Source organism: Equus asinus, chromosome X (genome assembly GCF_041296235.1).
Source record: "Equus asinus isolate D_3611 breed Donkey chromosome X, EquAss-T2T_v2, whole genome shotgun sequence".
Taxonomy (NCBI): domain Eukaryota; kingdom Metazoa; phylum Chordata; class Mammalia; order Perissodactyla; family Equidae; genus Equus; species Equus asinus.
The window spans coordinates 54,170,740-54,194,309 of NC_091820.1; the positions used below are offsets into that span (position 1 = coordinate 54,170,740).

A 23,570-nucleotide genomic window follows, 5' to 3' on the forward strand; every position below is an offset into this window, starting at 1 on the left:
CTTATACCAATCTCCTATCCTGTTTGTTAAACAGGGAACAGGTATGTGTAGCCTGGAAGGGCAGCCAGGTAACCTAAATGCTGACTGAATCTACAATTGCTTTATAACCTAACTTCCTACTAGCCCAGTGGCATGGCAATTTTGAGTCAGAGGCACTGAGAAAACCCAGGGATGAGGTACATAGCAGAGGAGTCAGACACATAACTTAGTTTGGAGATTGGTGTGGAAACAAAAGTCATACAAGCCTCAGGGAAGTGGGAAAGGACTGGAGAATAGGGTAGGGATATGGCTGGGCCAGGGCGGCAACAGGGAAAGAGGTGGAGGCAAATAGGGAGGTTAGGGAGAGGTTTATCACTAATTCTTTACAACAGGAGAGAAGAGAAACTGTGTTTACACGAGGAAGGGTGGAGTGTTTATACAGAGAAGTGCTATACTTTTGGAGAGGCAAGTGCCAAGAAAGAGAAATACTACTGAAAGTGGGAAACCTGCCTGGAGTTTATAGGGCTGGAAGGTTTCTTGTATATTAGAGAGGGAGGGTTAAGCTGGGGTTAATGGGCGAGAATATCCAGGGAGACCAAAGGCCTCAGAGAGAATGAGCAAGGCGCTGGCCCTGGCCCTATGAGGAGGAAGACTCTAACTGCATTGTCGAGCACTTCCAGAACAGTGTCAAATAATAGTGGTGATAATAAGCATTCTTCTCTTGTTCTTCGCTTTAGTGGGAATACCAGGTATAGAATGATGTTGGCTTTGGGTTTGAGACAGATTTCTTTATCATATTAAGTATCCTTCTACTCCTACTTCCTTAATGTACTTAGGAATGAAGTTGAATTTTCAGCATCAAGATGATGGTTTTTTCTTTGACCTGTTCAAATGATCAATGATCATAACTGCATTTCCTGCTTCTGAACGAACTTCATATTTCTGAGAAAAATTCTACTCAATCATGGTATTATTATTTTATTATTTTGCCAGATTTGATTTGTTAACAGTTTAAGATGTTTCTATCTATATTAATAAGTGAGACTGATAGTTTTCTTTTTTAGTACTATCTTTGTCAGGTTTGATATCATATTTACACTGTGTCCCTAGAATAAATTTGTAAACTTTCCTTTACTCTCTGTGAAAAAATTCATACAGTGTAGGAATATCTGCTCCTTGAAGGCTTGAATGAATAGCCTGCGAAACCATCCAGCACTTTGAGGGTAGAGGGGAGGATAGATCTCTGGCAACTTTCTTTTTAAAGTAACCCATGCATATGGTAAAAATTTCAAACTGCGTCAAAGGGCATACACGGAAGAGTCCTCCCTTGAAAGTCAGTAAATAGTCCCTCAGGTTCTCTCCTCAGAGGCAACCTCTGTTCCCAGTGTCTGTGTAGCTATGAGGACACAGTCTGTGAATATTTGAACATATGGCTATATATTCCCTTTGCACACCCTACAAACTATTCTGCACCTTGCTTTTCATATATTTAGAATTTCTTTCCTCCAAAATTTGTCCTAATGAAATTCCCTACTTCCTTTTTGAGTTAATTTTGACCATTTTTCTAGAAAACTGCCTGTTTCCTTAATATTTTCCAGTCATTTGAATGGAGTTGTACCTTGTATTGTCCTGTAATTTAGAACAACTAACAAAAGTTCTCCTATTGGCCTAAATGTTAATCCTACTTCCACAATGTACAAAGTTTCTAAGTAACTTTGGGCAAGTCATGTGAGTTCTGCTGTATCCAACAGAGGGTAGTGAATGTAAGTGTATCAAAGAATACTGAGTTAGTTTGGCAATTTTGTGAGATATATTTGCAACTAAAAACATAAAATAGTTTATATTTTAGGAGCTTGTCCCTATGCCGCCCCTTTCCTCCCCAACCTTCCTTCTTGAGTTTCTTTCTTCATAGCATATTATCTCACATCCATCCTATTAGTTAAATGAGGAAAACTGGAATTTTTAGTCTGAAATAGTGCCAAAGTAACCTGAACATGGACTGCCTCAACAACTGTTTTATGGCCTGTCTTCCTCCTAACCCAGCATCAAGGCTATCTTGAAAGGCGTGGCAAAGAGGCCAAGAGATGACGTTGGGTGGTAGAAAAGTTGGAGCTTGTGTTTAGGGAGAGAGAACTAATTCTGGAGGTTATCAAGGAAGTAGAAGAGGTTATCAATGATCTCAGGGAAGCTGTAAGGGACTTGGTAATCCAAAGCGCTGGAAATCAGGACAGGGGTCAGAGCGGTAGGGGTGGAGTGGGTGTGGGAGGCTGAGGCCTTGGCTGGGGAATTATATATAATATACTCTCGAAATTAAAAAAAAGTTTTCATATCTACTGGCTTAAATTTTAATATCACTACCATCAGTATTTGTGCAAGTACTGAAAATGTGCTTGGTCTGAAGGAGAATTATAAGAATATTTAAACAAAACGAGACAACCACCACACAGACACACAAACTCCATTAGTTTGGGAATTTTGTCTCACCACGTTCCAGGTTCTTTCTCCTTGACTTTACTGCTTGGGTGCTTTCATGGATTGCTTATCCAAAAATACAAAGCACTTTATTTCACACCCATCCGCTACCCTGTTTGTTAAAAGGGGAAAACTGGTATTCACATCCCCTAAGGGCACTCTGGCATCCTGAATACTGCTGCATCAACAATGGGTGTATTTCTTGACCTTATTTTAGCCTAGTGCGGAGGTAAACTGGAGTCAGAAACACTGAAAAAGGCCCGGGATGAAGTAGAGAATAGAGGTTGGGACAAGCAGGGTTTTTTTCAAAAAGTTATTCTTAAAATAATCACCCTTTTTTAGATCTTGAACATTTTCAGTACTTGCCCGAGACCGCTCAGCAACTTTGGAAGTTGTAGTGGGATTAAAATTTTGGCCAAGGTATATAGAGAAGCTTCCCCTCCCCTCAAAGGGAGTGAGGGAGAAAAGTAATCTTGGAGGTCGGTGTGGAGACAGTATATTAGTTTACACAAGTCGAGGAAGTGGGAAGCGGCTAGGAAGCTGGATGAGAAGCGCAGAGACGCCGGCAGGGGGCAACGGCAGAGGGAAGTTGATTAGGGTGGGCTCGATCTCTTTATTCAGGAGCACGGAAACTTGAAGTTTCCCTGCGGCCGGGGGAGGAGCAGGTTTTTTCCACGAGGAGTTGTGCTCTGGGGACGGGCACTCCGAGCCTACTCCTGAGAGCCGGAACCGGGTGCGTGGGGGCGGTGCAGTAGAGACGGCAGCCGTGGTCCCGAGACCGACGGAGCGATCTGAGAATCGGGGTTGAGTGTTAAAGGGCAACGTGTCTGGCGGGACCCGTGGCCCCGAGGAAGCGAGGCGAGGCGACACGGACCTGTCCCTGACACCGGAGGACAAGGGACAAGGAAGGGCCGGGTCCGCCGCCGTTGCTAGGCGCTTTTCGGTGACGCAGCCGTCGCGCGATGACGCGCTGACCGGCCGCGGCCTCCACGTCCCAGGTTCCGCAAAGCCTGTGGGAGCGACCGGGGAGAAGGAGGGCCAAGATGGCGGAAGCGGCGGAGTCTCCAGGAGACCCGGGGACAGCATCGCCCAGGCCCCTGGTGAGCTTGGGATCTTCGACAAAAGGGACCGAGGGTGAGGCAGAGTGCGCCTTAAGGAAGTCGGGTGACGGGCTCGTGGCGTGAGAGAGCCAGACCCCTTCCTCCCGGCAGGGCTTTCCTGTACCCGATGCCAGAACCAGTCCCAACACTGCACCTGCTCTTTGAGCTAACGGCTTTCCACCCTGCCCTCTTCGTGCCTTCCACACCTTCTCGTGAAACTCCCATTCACTTTCCTTTCCCATACTCTCAGGGCTTGTCGTCTTCCCCTACATTGGGTTAAGTGCCGAGCTTTAGGTGATTTCTGAAGTATCTTTGGTCCTGCTGCCCCGCATTTTATCAAGACTTGTCACTAGCGTTTGTTGGAGTAGCAGCATTCTAGGATTAATGAAAGATTGCTTCCCATGGGACGTTATAACTTGATTATTGATTCGTTCAGTGACCCTGGTAGTCTTTCTTGGTTTAATCCTTGCCCTTCCTGTCTCAGCTCCTTGCAATCCTCTTCCTGATGCTCTTGCTCCTGTCTTTACAGGGGATAGGATATCCACCGCAAGTACAAGCCCAAAGCCTGGACAAGTATTTAAGAACACAGGTTTTGGAGTTAAACTTACCTGGGCTGGAATCACCCACTCTGCCACTTGCGTGAATTTAGGCAACTCATTTCATGGAGAGTGTTTCTTCACCTGTAAAATGGAGATAAAAATACCTGCCTCAAAGAGTTTTTAGGAAGATGAAATGACATAATTTATGTAAGGTATCTAATACAATCAGTGCCATGAACTGAAGAGTATAATTAACTCTACATTCTGCCCCCAAGTTCCTCCTCTGGAACAATGTTTAGTTATATAGCAGTTGCTCAAAAAAATGGTACATCCCTTTCCTCTGTTTTAAATTGGCAACTTAATAGAGGACTGAACTGGGAGTCAGGTGAAATTGGTTCTAGTTCTGGTTCTGCTTACTAGCTCTATTTGTTCATCTCTTCAGTCATTTAACAAATTTTATTGAGCATCTGTTATGTTCCATGCACTCTTTTAGGAGATACAGCAATGAGAGAGAGTAGGTCCAAGTTCTCACGGAGCGCTTGTGACCTTGAGGAAATCACTCTGAACCCCAGTTTCCTCATTTGAAAAATGGGGTAGTAATTCATCACAGAATTAGTGAGAGTACTCAATGAGCTAATATACACATAGTGCATGGCGTGACATAGTTATAGGTGCTTAGCTGTTTTTACTTACTGTCTTTCATCTAAACTGCCCCATCCATCTTTTATGAAGCTTTCCTCAATTATTTTCAGTGGTTCTGGTCACTCCTTACTTAGTATCCAATCCACTTCTATTCAAAAATGTTTATTGAACTCCCACAATGGGTAATGCACCATGCCAGTTGCTGTAGGGAATACAAATGACCTGCCCTTGAGGTGCTTATGGTCTAATTTGTAGGGATAAGACAAATGTACAATGCCGAAATAAGGCAGTATTTAATAGAAAGTTACACATAAAATATTAACGAAATTTAAAAGATGCTATCATGTCTAGTTGGGGTGATGAAGCAAGCTATGAGGTAGAAGTTGTATTTGAAAGGGTGGATAGGATTTGAAATTCTAGGTGACCATAAGAACTATCAGTGATTGGGCACTTGCTATGTGCCAGGATTGTGTTGGACATCCTCGGCATATTTTCTAAACTTCATAGCAACCATTTCAGTTACATGGTTTTTTAACTCTGTTTTTCTTTCAGATAAAGAGATGAGACTCAAAGAGGTTTGATGATTTCCCTAGGGTCTCATAACCAGTTAGTGGCCAGGCCTGAAATTTGAACCTAGGTCTGCTTCTGAAGCCCAGACTATTTCCTTTAATGTTACACAGCCTCTCACTGGGGAAGGTACAGAGGTTGGGAGGTGCTAATGTATTTATAGAACAACAGATAGATCACTTTAGCTAAGCATGGCGAAATATTAGGAGGTAAGCCTTAAAAGATAAGGCTACTGAGTTAGGGAGGCAGTATGGAACAGTGGTTAGGAATGTGTGCTCTGGGCTAAATCGCCTAAGTTTGATTCTAAGCTCTGTCATTTAACAAGCTGTGGGATATTGGGGAAATTACCAAACCCCTCCATGCCTCAGTTTCACCATCTGTAGAATGGAGATACTGTAATACTTAGCTCATAGGATTGTTAGGTGGATTAAATGAGTTAACACATGTAAAACACTTGGTAGAGTGCCTGGCACATAACAGTCATGCAAATAAGTGTTGTTTCTTCATATTGACTACTAAGCTGGGAGGTTTAATAGGCAATGAGGAGTCAGTGGAAATTTTTGAAGAGGGAAGCGTTTAAAATCATGAATTTGACAACCTGATAGAGGAAGGGTTACCATGGGGAATGTCTGGAATCTAGGAGACCAGTGAAACTGCTGCAGTGGTTTCAGGAAGAAGTGATGGCTACCTGGGCTACAGCAGTGGTGAGAGACCAGGATTTGAGAAAGGCAGACTCCTTGAGGGTTTGCAGTGCTAGGGAGAATGTGTCTTAGATCAGTGCTTTTCAAACTTCGACGTGCATAGCAGTCATCTGGGGAATCTTGTTAAATTGCAGATTCTGATTTGGTAGGTCTGGGATGAGGCCTGAGTTTCTGCATTTCTAACAAGCTCCTAGGTCTTGCTGCTGCTGCACCCAATACCACATTTTGAAAAGCAAGGCTATAGACCAATGAGAGGATAGTGATGCCCTGAACATAAATACATAAAAGGGGGATAAGGGGCCTAAAAGTTGATTAATTCACTTTCGGACATATTTAGTTTAAGCTATTGGCAGGTCATCCAATAGATACCCAGCAGGCAGTTGGACTCTAAAACCTGGACTTCAGGGCTCAGAAGAGGTCAGGACTAGATGTTGATTTAGGAGTCATCTGCATAGAGTTGAAAAGACAGAATCTTGGGTAATGCCTGTTTCTTGCCTAATTAGGAAGCAGGAAAAAGAACTATAATAATGGCTATAGCCTAGGGTCTGGAAGGAAGCTGGTCCCAGGTGAAGGGGCTAGCTAGAGACCATGCCACTAGCCACTCCCTTCTCACTTTTTGGAACCAGGCTTCAGGGACTGAGCTGGTTCCTGCTTGATGCCACGACCCCCCTCTTTCTCTCTCCAAGAGTTTGGTTAATAGTATAATCCATCTGCTTTCAACCACTTTCTTAAGGCTGCAGTCCCTGCTTTTACTGTATGTTTTTGGCCCTGCCTCTACCTTCTCTCCTCATTGGCCCAAGCAAGGCAGCAAAGTGTGCGTGTGTGTTTCTGTGCACATGTGCATATATGTGCACAAACTTGCCTGCACTGGGAGGAGGGACATGGGGTCCAAGTAACCTTTCGTCTCCACTGAGGGGCTAGTCAAAAAGCATGGTCTACTAGCTGAGGGCCTGGAAGTCCTTTCTGTTATACGTGGGGCTGGAGGGCCACAGATCCTGGCTCAGCTCACTGAACAATGTCACTAAGTCTCCTGAGAAGAGATACTGAGGAAGGGTTGGGATGGGGGATAAGGTGGGAGTTACAATGGCACTTTAGTGACTGCAATGACTTCTGAAAGCAATTAGCTGGAGTTAGGCCAAACTTCACAGGTTACGGGCACAGTCTGCCACAAGATTGCCCTCACTTCACATACCAGCCACAGATTCAGAGGTTCCCAGGACCACCTTCCCTTCTGACCTACTGACTACAAATTCAGGGATTCTCATGATCCCCTTAGACCCCATAATTTATTGGAATGACTCACAGAACTCAGGACAGCACTATTCTTAAAATTACAGTTTTATTATAGCAAAAGGATACAGTCCAAACCAGCAAAAGGGGGAGATGCATAGGGTGATATCTAGGAGGGTCCCTAACACAAAGCTTCCTTTTCTTCTCCCTGTGGAGTCAGGACCCTGTTACCCTTCTGATACATCAATGTGTGACAATATGCAGAATATTGCCAACCAGGGAAGCTCACCCATGTATCTAGAGTTTTTACTGAGGTATCATTATGTAGGCATGATTGACTAGATTATTGGTTCCTTCTCTCTCCAGAGGCTGGGTTTGTATCACATGACTCAAAGCCCCAACCTTCTAATCTTGTGTTGGGTCTTTCTGGGGTGGTTAGCCCCCATGCTGAGTCATCTTGTTAGCATAAACTGTCTAGGGGCCTACCATGACTCACCTATTAGCTAAACTATTAGAGCCCACCATGGACAACAAAAATACTACTATCATTTAGGAAATTGAAAAGGTTTAGAGGCTACATTCCAGGAATAGGAGACAAAGACCAGCCAGATTCTTTATTATACAACAGTGACAGAACTGGAATCAACTCCCTGGGAATCTTGAACCTGAGCTAAGATTTATCTAGCCCCTGCAGTGAGCCTGCTCTTAAGTGCTCTACATGTATTAATACATTTCTTCCTGACAACAACCCTGCGATGATGGCACCATTATCTCACTTTTACAGATGAGGACATTGAGGCACAGAAGGTTAAGGAACCTGCTCAATATCAGTAGTAAATGATGGAGTTGGGATTTGAACTCAGGCTGGCTGGCTCCAGGAGCCTATACTCTTAATCAATACTCTCCAAATACTGTATGTTGGACATTGACTATGTGCTAGGTGCTGTGCAGGTATTATCTAATAGCAGTGCTCTTTTCAAGGGAGGGCAGAGCACAGTTTGGCTTCAAAGCTCATTCCTTCTGCACTGCCCTGCCTCCCCTAACGGTAGCAAACTTGACACAAGTAATCCTGGAGTTTGAAAGGGCAGTGTCATAGTAGTGAAGAGAGAATACTGCTTCACAAAGGGGTGGTTTACACATTAAGCGCTGAAGAGTATTCAGATGGTGAAACTGAGAAAGGATCCTTATATTTCGTAATTATGAGGTCACTATTAGCAGTATCAGTACAGTGGGGAGGCCAGTGCCAGATTACAAAGGATTAAGTCAGTGGAGGAGTGAAGAGCAGTTTGACCATGGAAGAGAAGAGGAAGGAGAGTAGTTTGAGGGAATGGCAGCAACAAGGAAGGATATATTTCTAAATTTTATTATGGAAGCTTTCAAATATATAAACAAAATAAAGGGTAATATAATAAACCACATATACCTATCAAAATTCTGCTATTCTTATTTCACCTATCTCCCCACCACATTTTTTTCTGGAGTATTGTTTTAACCTTTTTGGACTAATTTTAGACATACAGAAAAGTTGCAAAAATGGTACAGAGAGTTTCTATATACCCCTCACCCAGTTTCCTCTAATGTTTCTCTTTTTGTTTTAGTTTGGATAATTTTGACTGACCAATCACAGATTTCTTTCTTTGGCTGTGTTGAGTCTACTGATAAGGCTGGCTGTCAAAGGCATTCTTCATCTGTTACTATGTTCATTTATTTCTGGCATTACTGTTTGACTCTTAGAGTTTCCGTCTCTTTGCAAAAATTCACCATCATTTACGCATATAACTTTTTCTACTGGAGCCTTTAACATATTAATCATAGTCATCTTAAATTTTGTTTCCTGATGATTCTAACATCTGGGTTATCTCAGAGTCCAGTTTTATTGATTACTTTGTCTTGTCACAGTGGGTTGTTTTTTCTAGTGTGTGTATGTGTTTGTGGTGGGGAGTAATTTTTTATTGAATGCTGGCCATCACATAGAGAACAGTAGAGACTGCCTGGAAATAGCACATCTTTTCTGCTAGTTGTTACTGTGGGGGTTAAGTCGATCTAGTCAGTAGTTGAACTGTGTTTGGGTTTTGTCCTTGCTATGGGAACCTTCAATGCATCACCAACTTCAAATTCCTCTCCTATTACCTTGTACTTAAGGTGAGTGCTAGGTTATCCCATTGTTTTTCTTAATGTTTCTGTTCCACGCTCAGCTTTTTGCCTTCCCTTTGCCCTTGCAGAAAATAGAGCCTCTTTCTCCAAGCTCTAGCCTCACCCCTAGCACCCCTAGTAGACTGCTGTTGCTTGTTACTACATATTTGCTAGCCTGGTGGGGGGACTTGGGAGGGGGGATTCTTTGTTTTCTTGATCCAGACTCCATTTTAGGTAGGCCATGGGTCCCTTGGTCTCCTGGGTGGGACTTTCGCAGTGATCCTGTCTCTTCCCCAACTGAGGGAAACTAATGGTCTGGCCTCAGGATGGTTTCCTACCCCTCTCCCAGGAGTAGAGAAATTTGTCTTTCCTTTTTCCCCAGCCACAGTGGGTCTTCACCTGTGCCCTGGAGACAGCAGGGTTTGCTGATCTTCCCTCAGCAGCTGTGAAGTTCTTTTTCCTTAGGGGAGAAAAGTCTGAGCGGGGCTTCGTGCTTTTCTCAGGAGTGGCAGCCGCTCTCTTCCCCCACACCTGGTCCTAATGGAAGTCTGTAGCGAAGAGCCTGCAAGTGGGTGGGAACTCCCCTTGTGTCTGATGCTTCCAGGGGCTCTGTACTCTCATACTAGTCCACACTTCACCTTGAGCAATTCATTTTAAATTTTAGCTGAATTCTTAATGATCTGTGTGATGCTTAGTGTCATGGTCTTCTTGTGCTTTTGCTACAAATGAACCAGTGCTCATGTCCCATCTCTTCTTGGAAGTACCTGTCTTTCCTTAGGTTTCATGCAGGCTACTTGGTTGTGCTACAGCCTTAGCTCTCTGATGGGCTCAAGGAAAGTTAGATTTTGTAGTTTATCTAGCTTCTTATTGTTCTGGTGGGAGGGATGCTCTTTCTAGCGTTCTACATCCTAACTGGAAGTCAAATTACAGTGTTGTAAAGTCACTTGAAATAGTTACTCTCTGTGTGGTTGTGTATTTAATTCAACATACAGTAGGTTCATTTGGTTCATTTTTCTTTCAGTTATAGGGACTGCTTTTAAATTTTAATTTTGTTTCATAATTATGTAAACTACTTTCAAGTCATGTATACAGAAAAATGTGTATTCAAAGAAGCATAGCAACTCTCCCTGTCTCCTCTGCCTTATTTCCTCCTTTCCTCAATAGGAAGCCTCTTTTAAAACAAAATCATGTGACTTATTTCTTACATTACATATGACTTAAGTCACATTATATGACTTATTTCTTACACATTTCTTACATTTAAAGGATAACATTCAGACATGTATCTATATTTGTATCCCCTCTTTTTTTTAGAGAAATGATAGTATATATGCAAACTTTTCTCCATGCTGCTCTTTTATTTAACACTCCTTAATAAATCTTAGCAATATTCCCATTCCTTGTTACAGCTGCATGGTACTCCATTATGTGGACATACTATAGTTTATTTAACTAGTCCTCTGTTGATGGGCATTTGAGTTATTCTCATATTTTTACTTTTACAAATAGTGTTGTAATGAAGAGCCTTGCATATATGTCTCTTTGTATTTTTGCCACTTTAGACTCCTGAAAGTGGCAATGCCGAGTCAATGGGTGATCTATATATAAATTTGCTAGATATTGCCAGGTTAATCTTCAGTAGTACCATTTTGCATCCCCTCCAGCAGAGTGTGAGTACTCTTTGCCCTCAGCTTCACTGCAGAGTATGTTGTCAAACTTTTAGATTTTTGCCAGTCTAATAGGTGAAAATTTTTATTTCAAGTAGTTTTAGTTTGTATTTCTCTTATAAAGAGTGTGATTGAGAAGTTATCGGTAAGTTCTTTGAACAACCTTGTTCTTCCTAAAAGTTCAGTGTACTGTCTCATGTTTCATTTCCCTGCATCTGTTGACCACTAAATATTGTGCCCACTGGGCCAAAAACCATACGAGGAGGGATTGCTTCTGTTTTCTTAGGAATTTGAAGATTCCAGAGTTTCAGTCATAATAATCAAATTTGGCAGATGAACTTAAGAGTTTAAAAGTTTGCAATTCATTTTGGAAATGTTATTTGATCTGTCGTTGCTAAGTAACCTGGTAAAAAGAGTGTAGATCAAGATGTATTTTGCCATTTCCCTGTTCTTTCCAGTTTCCCTTTAGGCTTCACATAATGCTCATTTTTAGCCAGCAGAGGCCACTAGATCGTACTGAGGACCAGAAGTGCAACAGAATTGTGACCATGCTCTGGTGTGATTGCTGAAAGGTCACTTTTTAATAGCTCTGCAATCTTGCTAGCCTGTGTCATGGGAAGATTTCATGCTTGAAAGAAACCAAATATTTGAGGGCAAGAAAGTGTCTATGCCATTTACTTTATAATTTCCATCATATGCCATCTCATTCTTTAAATTAAAAAAAATATTTGAGAATTTTAGGTAACTGCATTGTTTAATGTCTTGTGAGCTAATACCTTACTTAAAAGACTGCATAAACCCTATTAGAAAACATAGTTCCTACTCTCTAGGAAATGATGATGTTTTTGAGGAATGCTGCAGTTTATTTTAGGCGTTAATTTTTTTCCTAACTATTCTCAGTTTGCAGGCCTTTCAGATATATCCATCTCCCAAGACATCCCTGTGGAAGGAGAAATCACCATTCCTATGAGATCTCGCATTCGGGAATTTGACAGCTCCACATTAAATGAATCTGTTCAGAATACCATTGTAAGTTAGACTAGTTGAGAGAACTTCTGTTCAGTATCATGGGACTAAATAACTAATAACACTTTGTAATATTTTTCTTTGGTTCACTGATTTTCAATATATTTTATTTATTGAAATTTCAGATTCTTCCCCAGGTAATAATTTGGTATAGCCTTTTTGGAAAGCAGTTTGGCTATAATGGGTATTAAGAATCTTAAAATATCCAAATCTTTTTAAGGTGATAATTCTGCTTCTCCAGATATAAGGAAAAATTTTAAATAAAAGATTATTTTTAAAAACACAGAAAAATGTTAATATACAAAGATGTTCGTTACAGCATTCTTTATAACATGGGAAAATTGAACAACAGAAGGGATAATCATTAAGTAAATTATGCTAGCTCTATGTGGTGGAATGGTAAACAACCATTAAAAATCATGTTTACAAAGAGCTATTAAGGACATGAAGAAATTTCTAGGTGAAAAAATTAGGACAGAATTATCTCAACTACATTTTGAGAGGTTATATTTGTATTACTGTACCCTTCCTCAAGTGTCTTCATTTTTTTTAGTCTGGCTTCTAGGATTTATTTACCAGTTTGAGTGGGAATGTTGTAAATTAATTTATTTTATATATTGGGAAGAATATGGTAGCTAGGGAACAGGCTAATTGGTCGTTAGGACCTAATCATGTATAAACTGAAAGTCAGATGCTGTTTTGCAAAGCACATTTTAGTAGCGTTATTATTTTAGTTTCTTTAAGTAACATATTAGGAGGGCAATATTTCTGTTTTACAGAGTTTTAAAAATTAAAACAGAGCTGGTAGATATGGTAAAGAATTAGATGTTGGTTTAAGAAGTTAGTAAAAAAAAAAAGTTAATAGAAAAAGGAGTTAATAGAAAAACTGTACCCCTCTGGTTTTGTAGTGAAGGAGTTAAACTGTAGTTATTAGCTCTCAAATTCAATGAAGGGCTCTCAGGAGAGAGAAATAAAAGAAATTTTAGCAAACTAAGTGAGGGCTCTGCCTGGCAACCTTGGTCATCACAATACAAGTTGTTATGTCTTTCAGATGCGTGATCTCAAAGCTGTTGGAAAAAAATTCATGCATGTTTTATATCCAAGGAAAAGTAATACTCTTTTGAGAGATTGTAAGTATATGAGGTTTTTGCGAATCTGCTGCTTCTCACTGTATATTATCATAAGTACTTTATAAGGCAGAGGCTCTGTGGTTATAAAACTGACATCATTTGCAGGAGGAAAAAATATATAAATGAATATGTAAATGAAAATTTGGAAGAAGTTAAAAGTTTAGAATGGAATTTCAGAGATTGGAAGATTTTGCATAATATCTTGTCCTCATCAATAAATATAGACTATATATATATCCTCACTTGCTATAATAGGCACTGCAAAAAATGTTTCTGGAAGCTGCAAACACACAGGGACTTTGTTCAGCCAAAGAGCTAACAATCTCCAAGGGAAAGGCAAAATGTTTAAATGTTAAATTAGAATAATAGCTAATACCCATTAAGGATTAACAGATTAATAATACCTTTATTGACATTTCTGTTTTCAGAACTATCATTTAGTCTGATGACTTCTTTGTTCAAGAGTTCTATCTAAACAGTGTTTGCAATAAATTATGCTCTTATTTACAATTTATTCTTAAAAATTGTTAGACCTTTTATTTTCGAGTATTCTTGGTTATCTTAGTACCCTTTATCAGAAAAATTGAATCAGTTGTTTGAGAATAGTTACAATGAAGTGGTACATGACTGTACCTTCTATTTTGGCAGCATTTCAGCTGTAATATAAAGATGTCAGATATGTGGCAAATATGCCATCACTGTGTGGATACTAGACGCAGTGTCAGAATCTTTTTCAATGTGGTAGACTGTGGGTTGGAGCTCACACATGATTGGCTACCTCTGGTGTAGAGTGGAAAGAGCTTGGACAAATCTGAGTTTGAACAGTAGTTCCATCACTAGCTGTGTGATTTTTGGATAAGACAGATTAACTTTTCTGAGACTCAAGTCTCTTACTCTGTTAAAGTGGAGATAGTAACATGTACCTGTTGGTGAGGATTAGAGATAACACTGAATATCAACCGCCTTGCTCAGCATCTAGCATTTAGTAGCCACTACATACATGGTAGCTATTATTCTAGTGCCTTCCCCTTGCCTCCCACACATTATCTTTTTTTAAAACAATTTATTGAGGTCATCATAATTTATAACATTGTGAAATTTCAGTTTTACATTATTATTTGTCAGTCACCATATAAATGTGCCCCTTTACCCCTTATGCCCACCTCCCAAACTCCTTCCCCTCTGGTAACCACTAAACTGTTCTCTTTGTCCATATGTTAGTTTATCTTCCACATATGAGTGAAATCATATGGTGTTTGTCTTTCTCGGTCTGGCTTATTTCGCTTAACATCATACCCTCAAGGTCCATCCATGTTGTTGTGAATGGGATGATTTTGTCTTTCTTTATGGCTGAGCAGTATTCCATTGTGTATATATACCGGATCTTCTTTATCCATTGGTCCCTAGATGGGCACCTGGGTTGCTTCCATATCTTGGCTATTGTGAATAATGCTGCATTGAACATAAGGGTGCATGTGTCTCTCTGAAATTGTTGGTTTCAAGTTCTTTGAATAAATACCCAGTAGTGGGGTAGCTGGGTCATATGATATTTCTATTTTTAGTTTTTTGAGAAATCTCCATACTGTTTTCCATGGTGGCTGCAGCAGTTTGCATTCCCACCAGCAGTGTATGAGGATTCCAATTTCTCCACATCCTCTCCAACATTTGTTATTTTTTGTCTTGGTGATTATAGCCATTCTAACGGGTGTAAGGTGATATCTTAGTGTAGTTTTGATTTGCATTTCCCTGATGATTAGTGATGTTGAACATCTTTTCATGTGCCTATTGGCCACCTGTATATCTTCTTTGGAAAAATGTCATTCATATCTTCTGCCCAGTTTTTTATCGGGTTGTTTGTTTTTTTGTTGTTGAGTTGTGTGAGTTCTTTATATATTTTGGAGATTAACCTCTTGTCGGATATATGCTATGCAAATATTTTCTCCCAATTGGTGGGTTGTCTTTTCATTTTGTTCCTGGTTTCCTTTGCCTTGCAGAAGCTGTTTAGTCTGATGAAGTCCCACTTGTTTATTTTTTCTTTTGTTTCCTTTGTCCAAGTAGACATGGTATTCAAAAAGATCTTTCTAAGACTGATGTCACGTGTACTACCTAGATTTTCTTCTAGGAGTTTTATGGTTTCAGGTCTTACCTTCAAGTCTTTGATCCATTTTGAGTTAATTTTTGTGTATGGCGTAGATAATGGTCTACTTTCATTCTTTTGCATATGGCTGTCCAGTCTTCCCAACACCATTTATTGAAGAGACTTTCCTTTCTCCATTGTATGCTCTTGGCTCCCTTGTCGAATATTAGCTGTCCATAAACGTGTGGGTTTACTTCTGGGCTCTCGATTCTGTTCCATTGATCTGTGTGTCTCTTTTTGTGCCAGTAACATGCTGTTTTGATTATCATAGTTTTGTAGTAGATTTTGAAGTCAGGGATTGTGATGCCTCCAGCTTTGTTCCTTTTTTCTCAGCATTGCTTTCACTATTCTGGGTCTTTTCTTGCCCCATATCAATTTTAGGATCCTTTGTTCTATTTCTGTGAAGAATGGCATTGGGATTCTGATTGGGATTGCGTTGAATCTAGATTGTTTTAGGTAGTATGAACATTTTAGCTATATTTATTCTTCCAATCTGTGTGCATGGAATATCTTTCTATTTCTTTATGTCACCATTGATTTCTTTCAATAATGTCTTATAGTTTTCATCATATAGGTCTTTCACCTCCCTGGTTAAATTTATTCCTAGATATCTTATTCTTTTTTTTGTGATTGCCAATGAGATTATATTTTTGAGTTCTCTTTCTGCTAGTTCATCATTAGAATATAGAAATGCAGCTTTTTTTTTTTTTGAGGAAGATTAGCCCTGAGCTAACATCTGTCAACAATCCTCCTCTTTTTTTGCTGAGGAAGATTGGCCCTGAGCTAACATCTGTGCCCATCTTCCTCCACTTTTTATGTGGGACACCTGCCACAGCATGGCTTGATAAGCGGTGCATAGGTCTGCACTCAGGATCTGAACTGGTGAACTCTGGGCCGCCAAAGTGGTTTGTGAGAACTTAACTGCTGCACTACCAGGCCAGCTCAGAAATGCAGCTGATTTTTGTAAGTTGATTTTGTACCCTGCAACTTTGCTGTAGTTGTTTCTTATTTATAATAGTTTTCCGATGTATCTTTAGAGTTTTCTATATATAAGATCATGTTGTCTGCAAACAGTGTGAGTTTCATTTCTTCATTGCCAATTTGTATTCCTTTTATTTCTTTTTCTTGCCTAATTGTTCTAGCCAAAGCCGCCAGTATTATGTTGAATAAGAGTGATGAGAGTGGGCACACTTGTCTTGTTCCTATTCTCAGAGGGACCTTTATTTTGGGGGATGTTTTTGATTACTGTTTCAACCTCTTGTGATTGCTCTATTCATATTCTCTATTTCTTCTTGATTCAGTTTTGGGAGGTTGTATGAGTCTAAGAATTTATACATTTCTTCTAGATTGTCCAATTTGTTGGCATATAGTTTTTCATAGTATTCTCTTGTAATCCTTCTTATTTCTTCAGTATCCATTGTAATTTCTCCTCTTTCATTTCTAATTTTATTTATTTGAGCCTTCTCTCTTTTTTCTCAGTGAGTCCGGCTAAGGGTTTCTCAATTTTCTTTATGTCCCAAAGAACCAGCTCTTTTTTCATTGATCCTTTTAACTTTTTTTTGGTTTTGATTTCATGTATTTCTGCTCTAATTATTATTATTTCCCTTCTCCTGACTTTGGTCTTTTGTGCTCTTCTTTTTCTAATTCTGTTAGGTCTAGTTTAAGATTGTTTATTTGAGATTTTTCTTATTTGTTAAGGTGGGCCTGTATTGCTATGAATTTCCCTCTTAGGACCACTTTTGCTGCCTCCCATATGAGTTGATATGGTGTATTTTCACTTTCATTTGTCTCCAGATATTTTTTGCTTTCTCCTTTAATTTTTTCAATGATCCATTGGTTTTGCAGTAGCATGTTGTTTAGTCTCCACATCTTTGTCCTTTCCCCAGGTTTTTTCTTGTTATTGATTTCTACTTTCGTAGTATCATGGTTAGAAAAGATGCTTGATATGATTTCAATCTTCTTAAATTTGTTGAGGCTTGCCTTGTTTCCCAACACATGGCATATCCTTGAGAATGTTCTATGTGCACTTGAGAATAATGTGTATTCTGCTGGTTTTGGATGGACTGTTCTATATATGTCTATTAAGTCCATCTGGTGTAGTTTTTTGTTTAAATCCACTATTTCCTTGTTGACTTTCTGTCTGGATGATCTTTCCATTGATGTAAGTGGGTTGTTAAGGTCTCCTGCTATTCTTGTGGTGTTGTTAATATTGCCTTTTAGATTTGTTAATAGTTGCTTTATGTACTTTGGTTCTCCTCTGTTGGATGCATATATGGTTATAACTGTTATGTCCTCTTGGTAGAGTGTCCCTTTTCTCATTATATACTCCCCCTCTTTGTCTCTTGTTGCCTGTTTTATCTTGAAGTCTACTTTGTCTGATATAAATATACCAACACCTGCTTTCTTTTATTTACTGTTAGCTTAGAATATCATCTTCTGTCCCTTCTCTCTGAACCTGTGTTTGTCTTTAGAGCTGAGATGTGTTTCCTGGATGCAGCATATTGTTGGGTCTTGTTTCTTAATCCATCCTGCCACTCTATGTCTTTTGATTGGAGAATTCCAGCCATTTACCTTTAGAGTGATTATTGATTTATGCAGGCTTAATGCTGCTGTTTTATCCATTTATTCTGTATTTTCCTCGTTTCTTCTCCCATGTATTTCAGACTTCCAATTCAGTTTGGTAGTCCTCAGTGATAGTTTTGGCAGTTTTCTCTTTATCATTTGTGACTCTGTTCTGATTTTTTGTTATTGGTTACTATGAGGTTTGTATAAAGAATCTTGTAGATGAGATAGTCCATTTTCTGATAGCCTCTTATTTGCTTGGTCTAAGCCAGTTCCATCCCTTTTCTCTTCCCCTTCTAAGTTGTTGTTGTCACAACTTATTCCATCTTGTGTTTTGAGGTTTTTGTTAAAATGACAAGATCGTATTTATTTTTGATGTATTCTTTCCCTTTATCTTACTGTTATAATTGTTTGCTAACCTGTTTTGATATAGAGCTGCAATTTTCTGATATTGTCTGCCTGTTTATCTCCTTGAGCAAGGCTTTGTAAACTCTTTTTTTTCAGGTATGAGGGCCTTCTTGATAATTTCTGGTAAGGGGGGTCTTGTGGTTATCAACTCCCTCTGGTTTTGTTTATCTGGGAGCGTTTTCATTTCTCCATCATATCTGAAGGATGTTTTCACTGGATAGCGTATTTGTGGTTGAAAGTTTTTGTCTTTCAGAATTTTGAATATATCATTCCACTATCTCTTAGGCTGTAAGGTTTCTGTTGAAAAATCCACTGAAAGCCTGATAGGGGTTCCTTTGTAAGTTATTTTCTTCTGCCTTGCTGCCCTCAATATTTTTTCTTTATCACTGACTTTGGCCAGTTTTAGTACCATGTGCCTTGGAGAAGGTCTTTTTACATTGATATAATTAAGAGTTCTATTGGCTTCTTTTACTTGTATTTCCAGCTCCTTCCCCAGGTTTGGGACGTTCTCAGCTACTACTTCTTTGAACAAGACTTATGCTCCGTTCTCCCTCTGTTCTTCCTCTGGAATACCTGTAATCCTTATGTCTCATTTCCTATTTGAGTCAGTTATTTCTTGGAGAGTTTCTTCATTTCTTTTTAGTCTTAGTTATCTCTCCTCCTCCACCTGAAGCATTTCTATATTTCTGTCCTTCAGACTGCTAATTCTCTCCTCCATATCAGCTCCATTATTCAGGGAGTCCAGATTTTTATCTCCTCCATTTTTCATTTGTTTTTCATCTTCAGCATTTCTGATTGGTTTGTCTTTTTAGTTTCCATCTCTTTTATGAAAAATTCTCTCTGTTCATTAATTTTATTCCTGATTTCATTGAACTGTGTTTTATTGTAACTCGTTGACTTTTTTTTATGATAGCTATTTGAATCCTATATCATTTGTGTTGAAAATTGCTGTACCTTCAGGGTTGACTTCTAGGTGCTTGTCATTTTCCTTGTGGTCTGGAGCATTAATATATTATTTCATACTGTTTTATGGTGTGGATTTGTGCCATTGCATAGTAATAGTATCTGGTCACAGAATCCACCTCCCGCCACTGGGGGGCTGATCAGAAGCTGTGTTTTCTGAGCCTGCCATGGTGCCTGGCATTTGTGCCAGTTTGTAAAATCTATGTTGACAGGGCCTGTCTGGGATTTCTGGCTCACTCGCTCACTGCTGCTGCTTTTTTAACATATGCTGGGGCACTCTAGCCAATGGGCTGAACTGGAGTGCCAGGTGGCTGGAGGAGTGCTTTCCTTCATGTGCGATCCTAGGGGCATTCTCGCTCTTCCCCCGCTTTCTGCTCTCCTGGGGTGCTTTCTTGATGAATACATCCCTGAAATAACTTAGCCACCTCTCTATGGGGCTTTCCCACCAACTGTGAGGGAATTTGGAAAGCGAAGGTCTTCCCGCAGAGAGTTGCCCCTGCTTCCTCTCCTCTGCATGGTCCCTTGCCCTGGGTTGCTGCCACTAGGGGAAGGAGAGAAGATCCCCTTACTTCCTTCTACTTCTTCCTGGAGACCCAGCTCCTCCACCTTCAGACCTATGGCTGTGTTGGTCTCTCAGACATCTTTTGTGTTGTGTGAGTGTCCTCTGTTGCTTTATGAATGTCCTTATCATTGTATCTTAGCAGGGAGAGTCTAATGGAAGTGCTCACTCCGCCCTGTTGCTAATGTCACTGCTCTGCATTATCCTTTTTAATCTTTGCAACAACTTTGCAAAGTAGGAGTTATTGTTCCTATTTTACAGATGAAGAAAATGAGTCTCAGGCAAGCTGAGTGTCATGATCACACAGGCAGGATTAGAACCTAATTTTTAAGTTCAATGCCCTTTCCACTCTACCACTGCTATCCCAGATGTCAAGATATCCTTTTACCTGCTGCTGTGGCCCAGTTCAAAGCAAGGCTGCTTCAGTCATAACACAGAACCAGTGTGTTAGTTTGCTGTTTAGTGATGAATATTAGCTATGTCCTATTTTAAGGTCTGTTCCCAAACCTTGTGGGGATAGGTAGATAAGCTTGCTCAAAGGGTGAGCAAGTCATGGCCAAAATTTGCCGTCCTGCCCCGTTATCATAGCCTTTGGCAAAGTGGCAAGGAAAAAATTAATGACTTAAATATAATTAACAAAGAAAAAAATGCGAGGTACTGCTTCAAACCCATTAGTATGGCTATTATCAAAGAAACAGAAAATAACAAGTGTTGGTGAGGATGTGGAGAAATTGGAACTCTTGTGCATTTCTAGTAGAAATGTAAAATGGTAAAGCCAATGGGGAAAATAACATGGTGGTTCCTCCAAAAATTAAGCATAGAATTACCATATGATCCAGCAATTCCACTTCTGGGTATGTGCCCAAAAGAATTGAAAGCAGGGACTAGAACATATATTTGTACACCCATATTCACAGCAGCATTATTCACAACAGCTATAAAGTGGAAAGAACTCAAACATCCATCGACGAATAGATGGATAAACAAAATGTGGTATATACACCATGGTATATACCATACATGAGTGGAATGTTACTCAGCCTTAAAAAGGAGTGAAATTCTGACTCATGCTACAACATGGATGAACCTTGAAGTCACTGTGCTAAGTAAAATAAGCCAGACACAAAAGGACATATATTATATGATTTTGCTTATATTGGGTATCTACAGTAGTTGGATTGATAGACAGAAACTAAAATGGTGGTTTCCAGGGGCTGAAGGGCAAATAGGGAGTTATTGTTTAATGTGTTGGAGTTTCAGTTTGGGAAAATAAAAAAGTTCTGGAGAGGGATGGTGTGATGGTTGCACAACAATGAATATACTCAGTGCCTGTATACTTAAAAGTGACTAAAATGGTAAATTTTGTGTTATATATATTTTATAACAATAAGAAAATAGTTTTAAAATAGTTACAGATTTTTTTTATAAATTAAAAAAATCTTCAGTGCATTAAAAAAAGCCAATGTGTTAATGTCAATTGTACTTGAAATCAGTTTTTCAGTTGATAAGTTAAAAAATTTAATAAGAACATCAATAGTTTTATTAGAATGTGAAGATCAACTCTTTTTACATCTTTTCCAAACTTTCCACAGTGATGTAAATTACTTATATAATTAAAAAAAAATGAAAGTGTGCATACATCTTTTAGGTAAAGTTGTATACTTGTAAGGTTTAAGTTAGAAGTGTTATATGTACCTTTTTTCATATTGGCTAAGGAAGGTAGTTGTGCTCTAAGCTGTATGTTACTGAAGTGTTGGCATATTAATCAACCAACATCTGTTGATTGGGAACCACTGTGCTTAGACCTAATCTTGGCAGAGACTTTTATAGTTTTCAAAAAGCTTTAATGTTATTTGTTAAAGTTTAACCTTATGAAACTACCAATATTTAGCTGTTTTCTCACCTATAAGAACAGCAGTTACATACTAGTTCAATGTAATAGTTACAAAAGTAAAGCAGTGTGGCAGAGTGGAAATCAGAAGTAGGAATCAGAAGACCTAGGTTCTGGTCCCACTTTGACACCTAACTGTTTATATAAACTTGGGCAAGTCACTTTCTTCTCAGCTTAAGTTTTCGTATTCGTGAGATAAGCCTGGTTATACTTGCCTTGTCTAATGTAGTTTCAAACTGGTGAAGTGACTTGGCTATAGTCTTTCTCAGGGTGCAGGGTGGGGCACCTAAGTCTTTTGACTCCTTGCCCATTGGTCTTTATAGCATGCTGGAATGCTGCTTAGGTGGGGAGAGGGATGATTAGTGGGATAGGAAGTGAACAAAATTTAAAGGATTTATGAAGAAGGGCATTCAGAATTGGGGAGCAGGGAGGGCAAGTAGAGGGGTTGGAGAAGTAGGAAGGCTTGGGCAGACAGAGAGCCTTGATGTCTGAATTCCTAGAGTAGGAGAGGTGGATATTGGAATAAAGATAGAAAATACTACATGGTTGTTTCTTAACAATGTTGTGCCTTTTCTTGCCTTCTAGGGGATTTATGGGGCCCTTTGATCCTTTGTGTGACACTTGCATTGTAAGTACTTATATTTCCTTTCTTTGTCATTTGAGATAGACTAGACTATTTTGGGGAGTTTCAAAATTGAGGGAAATTTTGAGTGAATATGTCATTTAATAATTCTGTGACACAGTGTACTCCTTATGTATTTAAATCTAAACAGTCAGTCAACTTTCCAGATCAATTCAAAGAGTGATAGGGTTAAAGATGTGAAAATTATGCCCACCTCTGTTTACCAAAGGCTTCTTAGCCTTTTTAGCCGTTTCTGTTCAATAAACATTTATTTAGTCTCATATACCTCCCCATCATTAAACTAAATTAAATATCTGTAGGTTTAAGCTCTGTTTATTTGCAAACATAGTTCTTTTTAAATCTTACTAAAAATATGAATGAGAATGAGAATAAATTACAGAGAAGTGGTAGAGTTTAAAGCAAGATCATGTTCCAAAGTGTTACGCTTTCCATATGCCTTGTATGTAAAGGGAGAAGACAGAAGAAGGAAAGCAAAGTTCCATTGGAAGGGGAATATAACCACTGGCGGAGTGGAAAAAATACTACACTAGGATTCAGTTCTGGGTTCTCATTCTGACTCTGCTGATAGCTACTAATAACCAAAATTTTTATAATGATTTTTCCCAGTTTGCAGAGAACTTTTAAATACCTTCTCTTATTTTATTCTCATAACAAGAAGTTAATATTATTTTCCTTTTTTGACAAACAAGCTCAGGTTCAAAGAGATTGAGAACTGAACTAAGATCACATAGTCAGTGGTAGATCTGGGAATCAACCTCATGTTTCCTTGACTGCTCGTTCTTCTGTGATAATTACACATCTCTTCCTGCCTAACCTCTCCGGGTCTCCTCTTCCATATGTATAAAAGGAGATGGTTGAGGGTCCTTTCCAGGCCTAACCTTTTATGATTCTAAATTTAATAAGTTTCTTAATGGCTTCTCTACGCATTTTTTAATGTAAGTTGAGCACATGCCAATTTAGGTAACAACATAGAGTACTATATATATATATATATATATCAATTTTTTTTTGCAGAAGAATATTGGCCCTGAGCTAACATCTGTTGCCAATCTTTCTCTTTTTGCTTGAGGAAGATTGTTGTTGAGCTAACATCTGTGCCAGTCTTCTTCTGTTTTGTATGTGGGATGCTGCCACAGCATGGCCTGATGAGCAGTGTGTAGGTCCATGCCCAGGATCCAAAGCCATGAAACCCCAGGCCACCGAAGTGGAGCACCTGAATTT

At 39.4% G+C, this 23,570-nt stretch overlaps 1 protein-coding gene across 2 annotated transcripts in view; it reads left to right on the top strand.

Moving 5' to 3' along the window:
• The first annotated feature begins 3,020 nt into the window (after positions 1 to 3,020).
• The window catches only part of YIPF6 (Yip1 domain family member 6), a 29,097-nt gene continuing 8,547 nt past the window's right edge, over positions 3,021 to 23,570 (top strand). The window contains exons 1-4 of one of the 2 annotated variants that reach the window (XM_014829720.3): positions 3,021 to 3,551; positions 11,931 to 12,059; positions 13,108 to 13,186; positions 22,292 to 22,334. In XM_014829720.3, the coding sequence (XP_014685206.1) occupies positions 3,495 to 3,551; positions 11,931 to 12,059; positions 13,108 to 13,186; positions 22,292 to 22,334 (308 nt within the window). In that variant the 5' untranslated portion in view covers positions 3,021 to 3,494. Of the gene's footprint in view, positions 3,586 to 11,930; positions 12,060 to 13,107; positions 13,187 to 22,291; positions 22,335 to 23,570 lie in introns of both variants that reach the window. The other variant, XM_044763583.2, reaches the window with a different exon arrangement.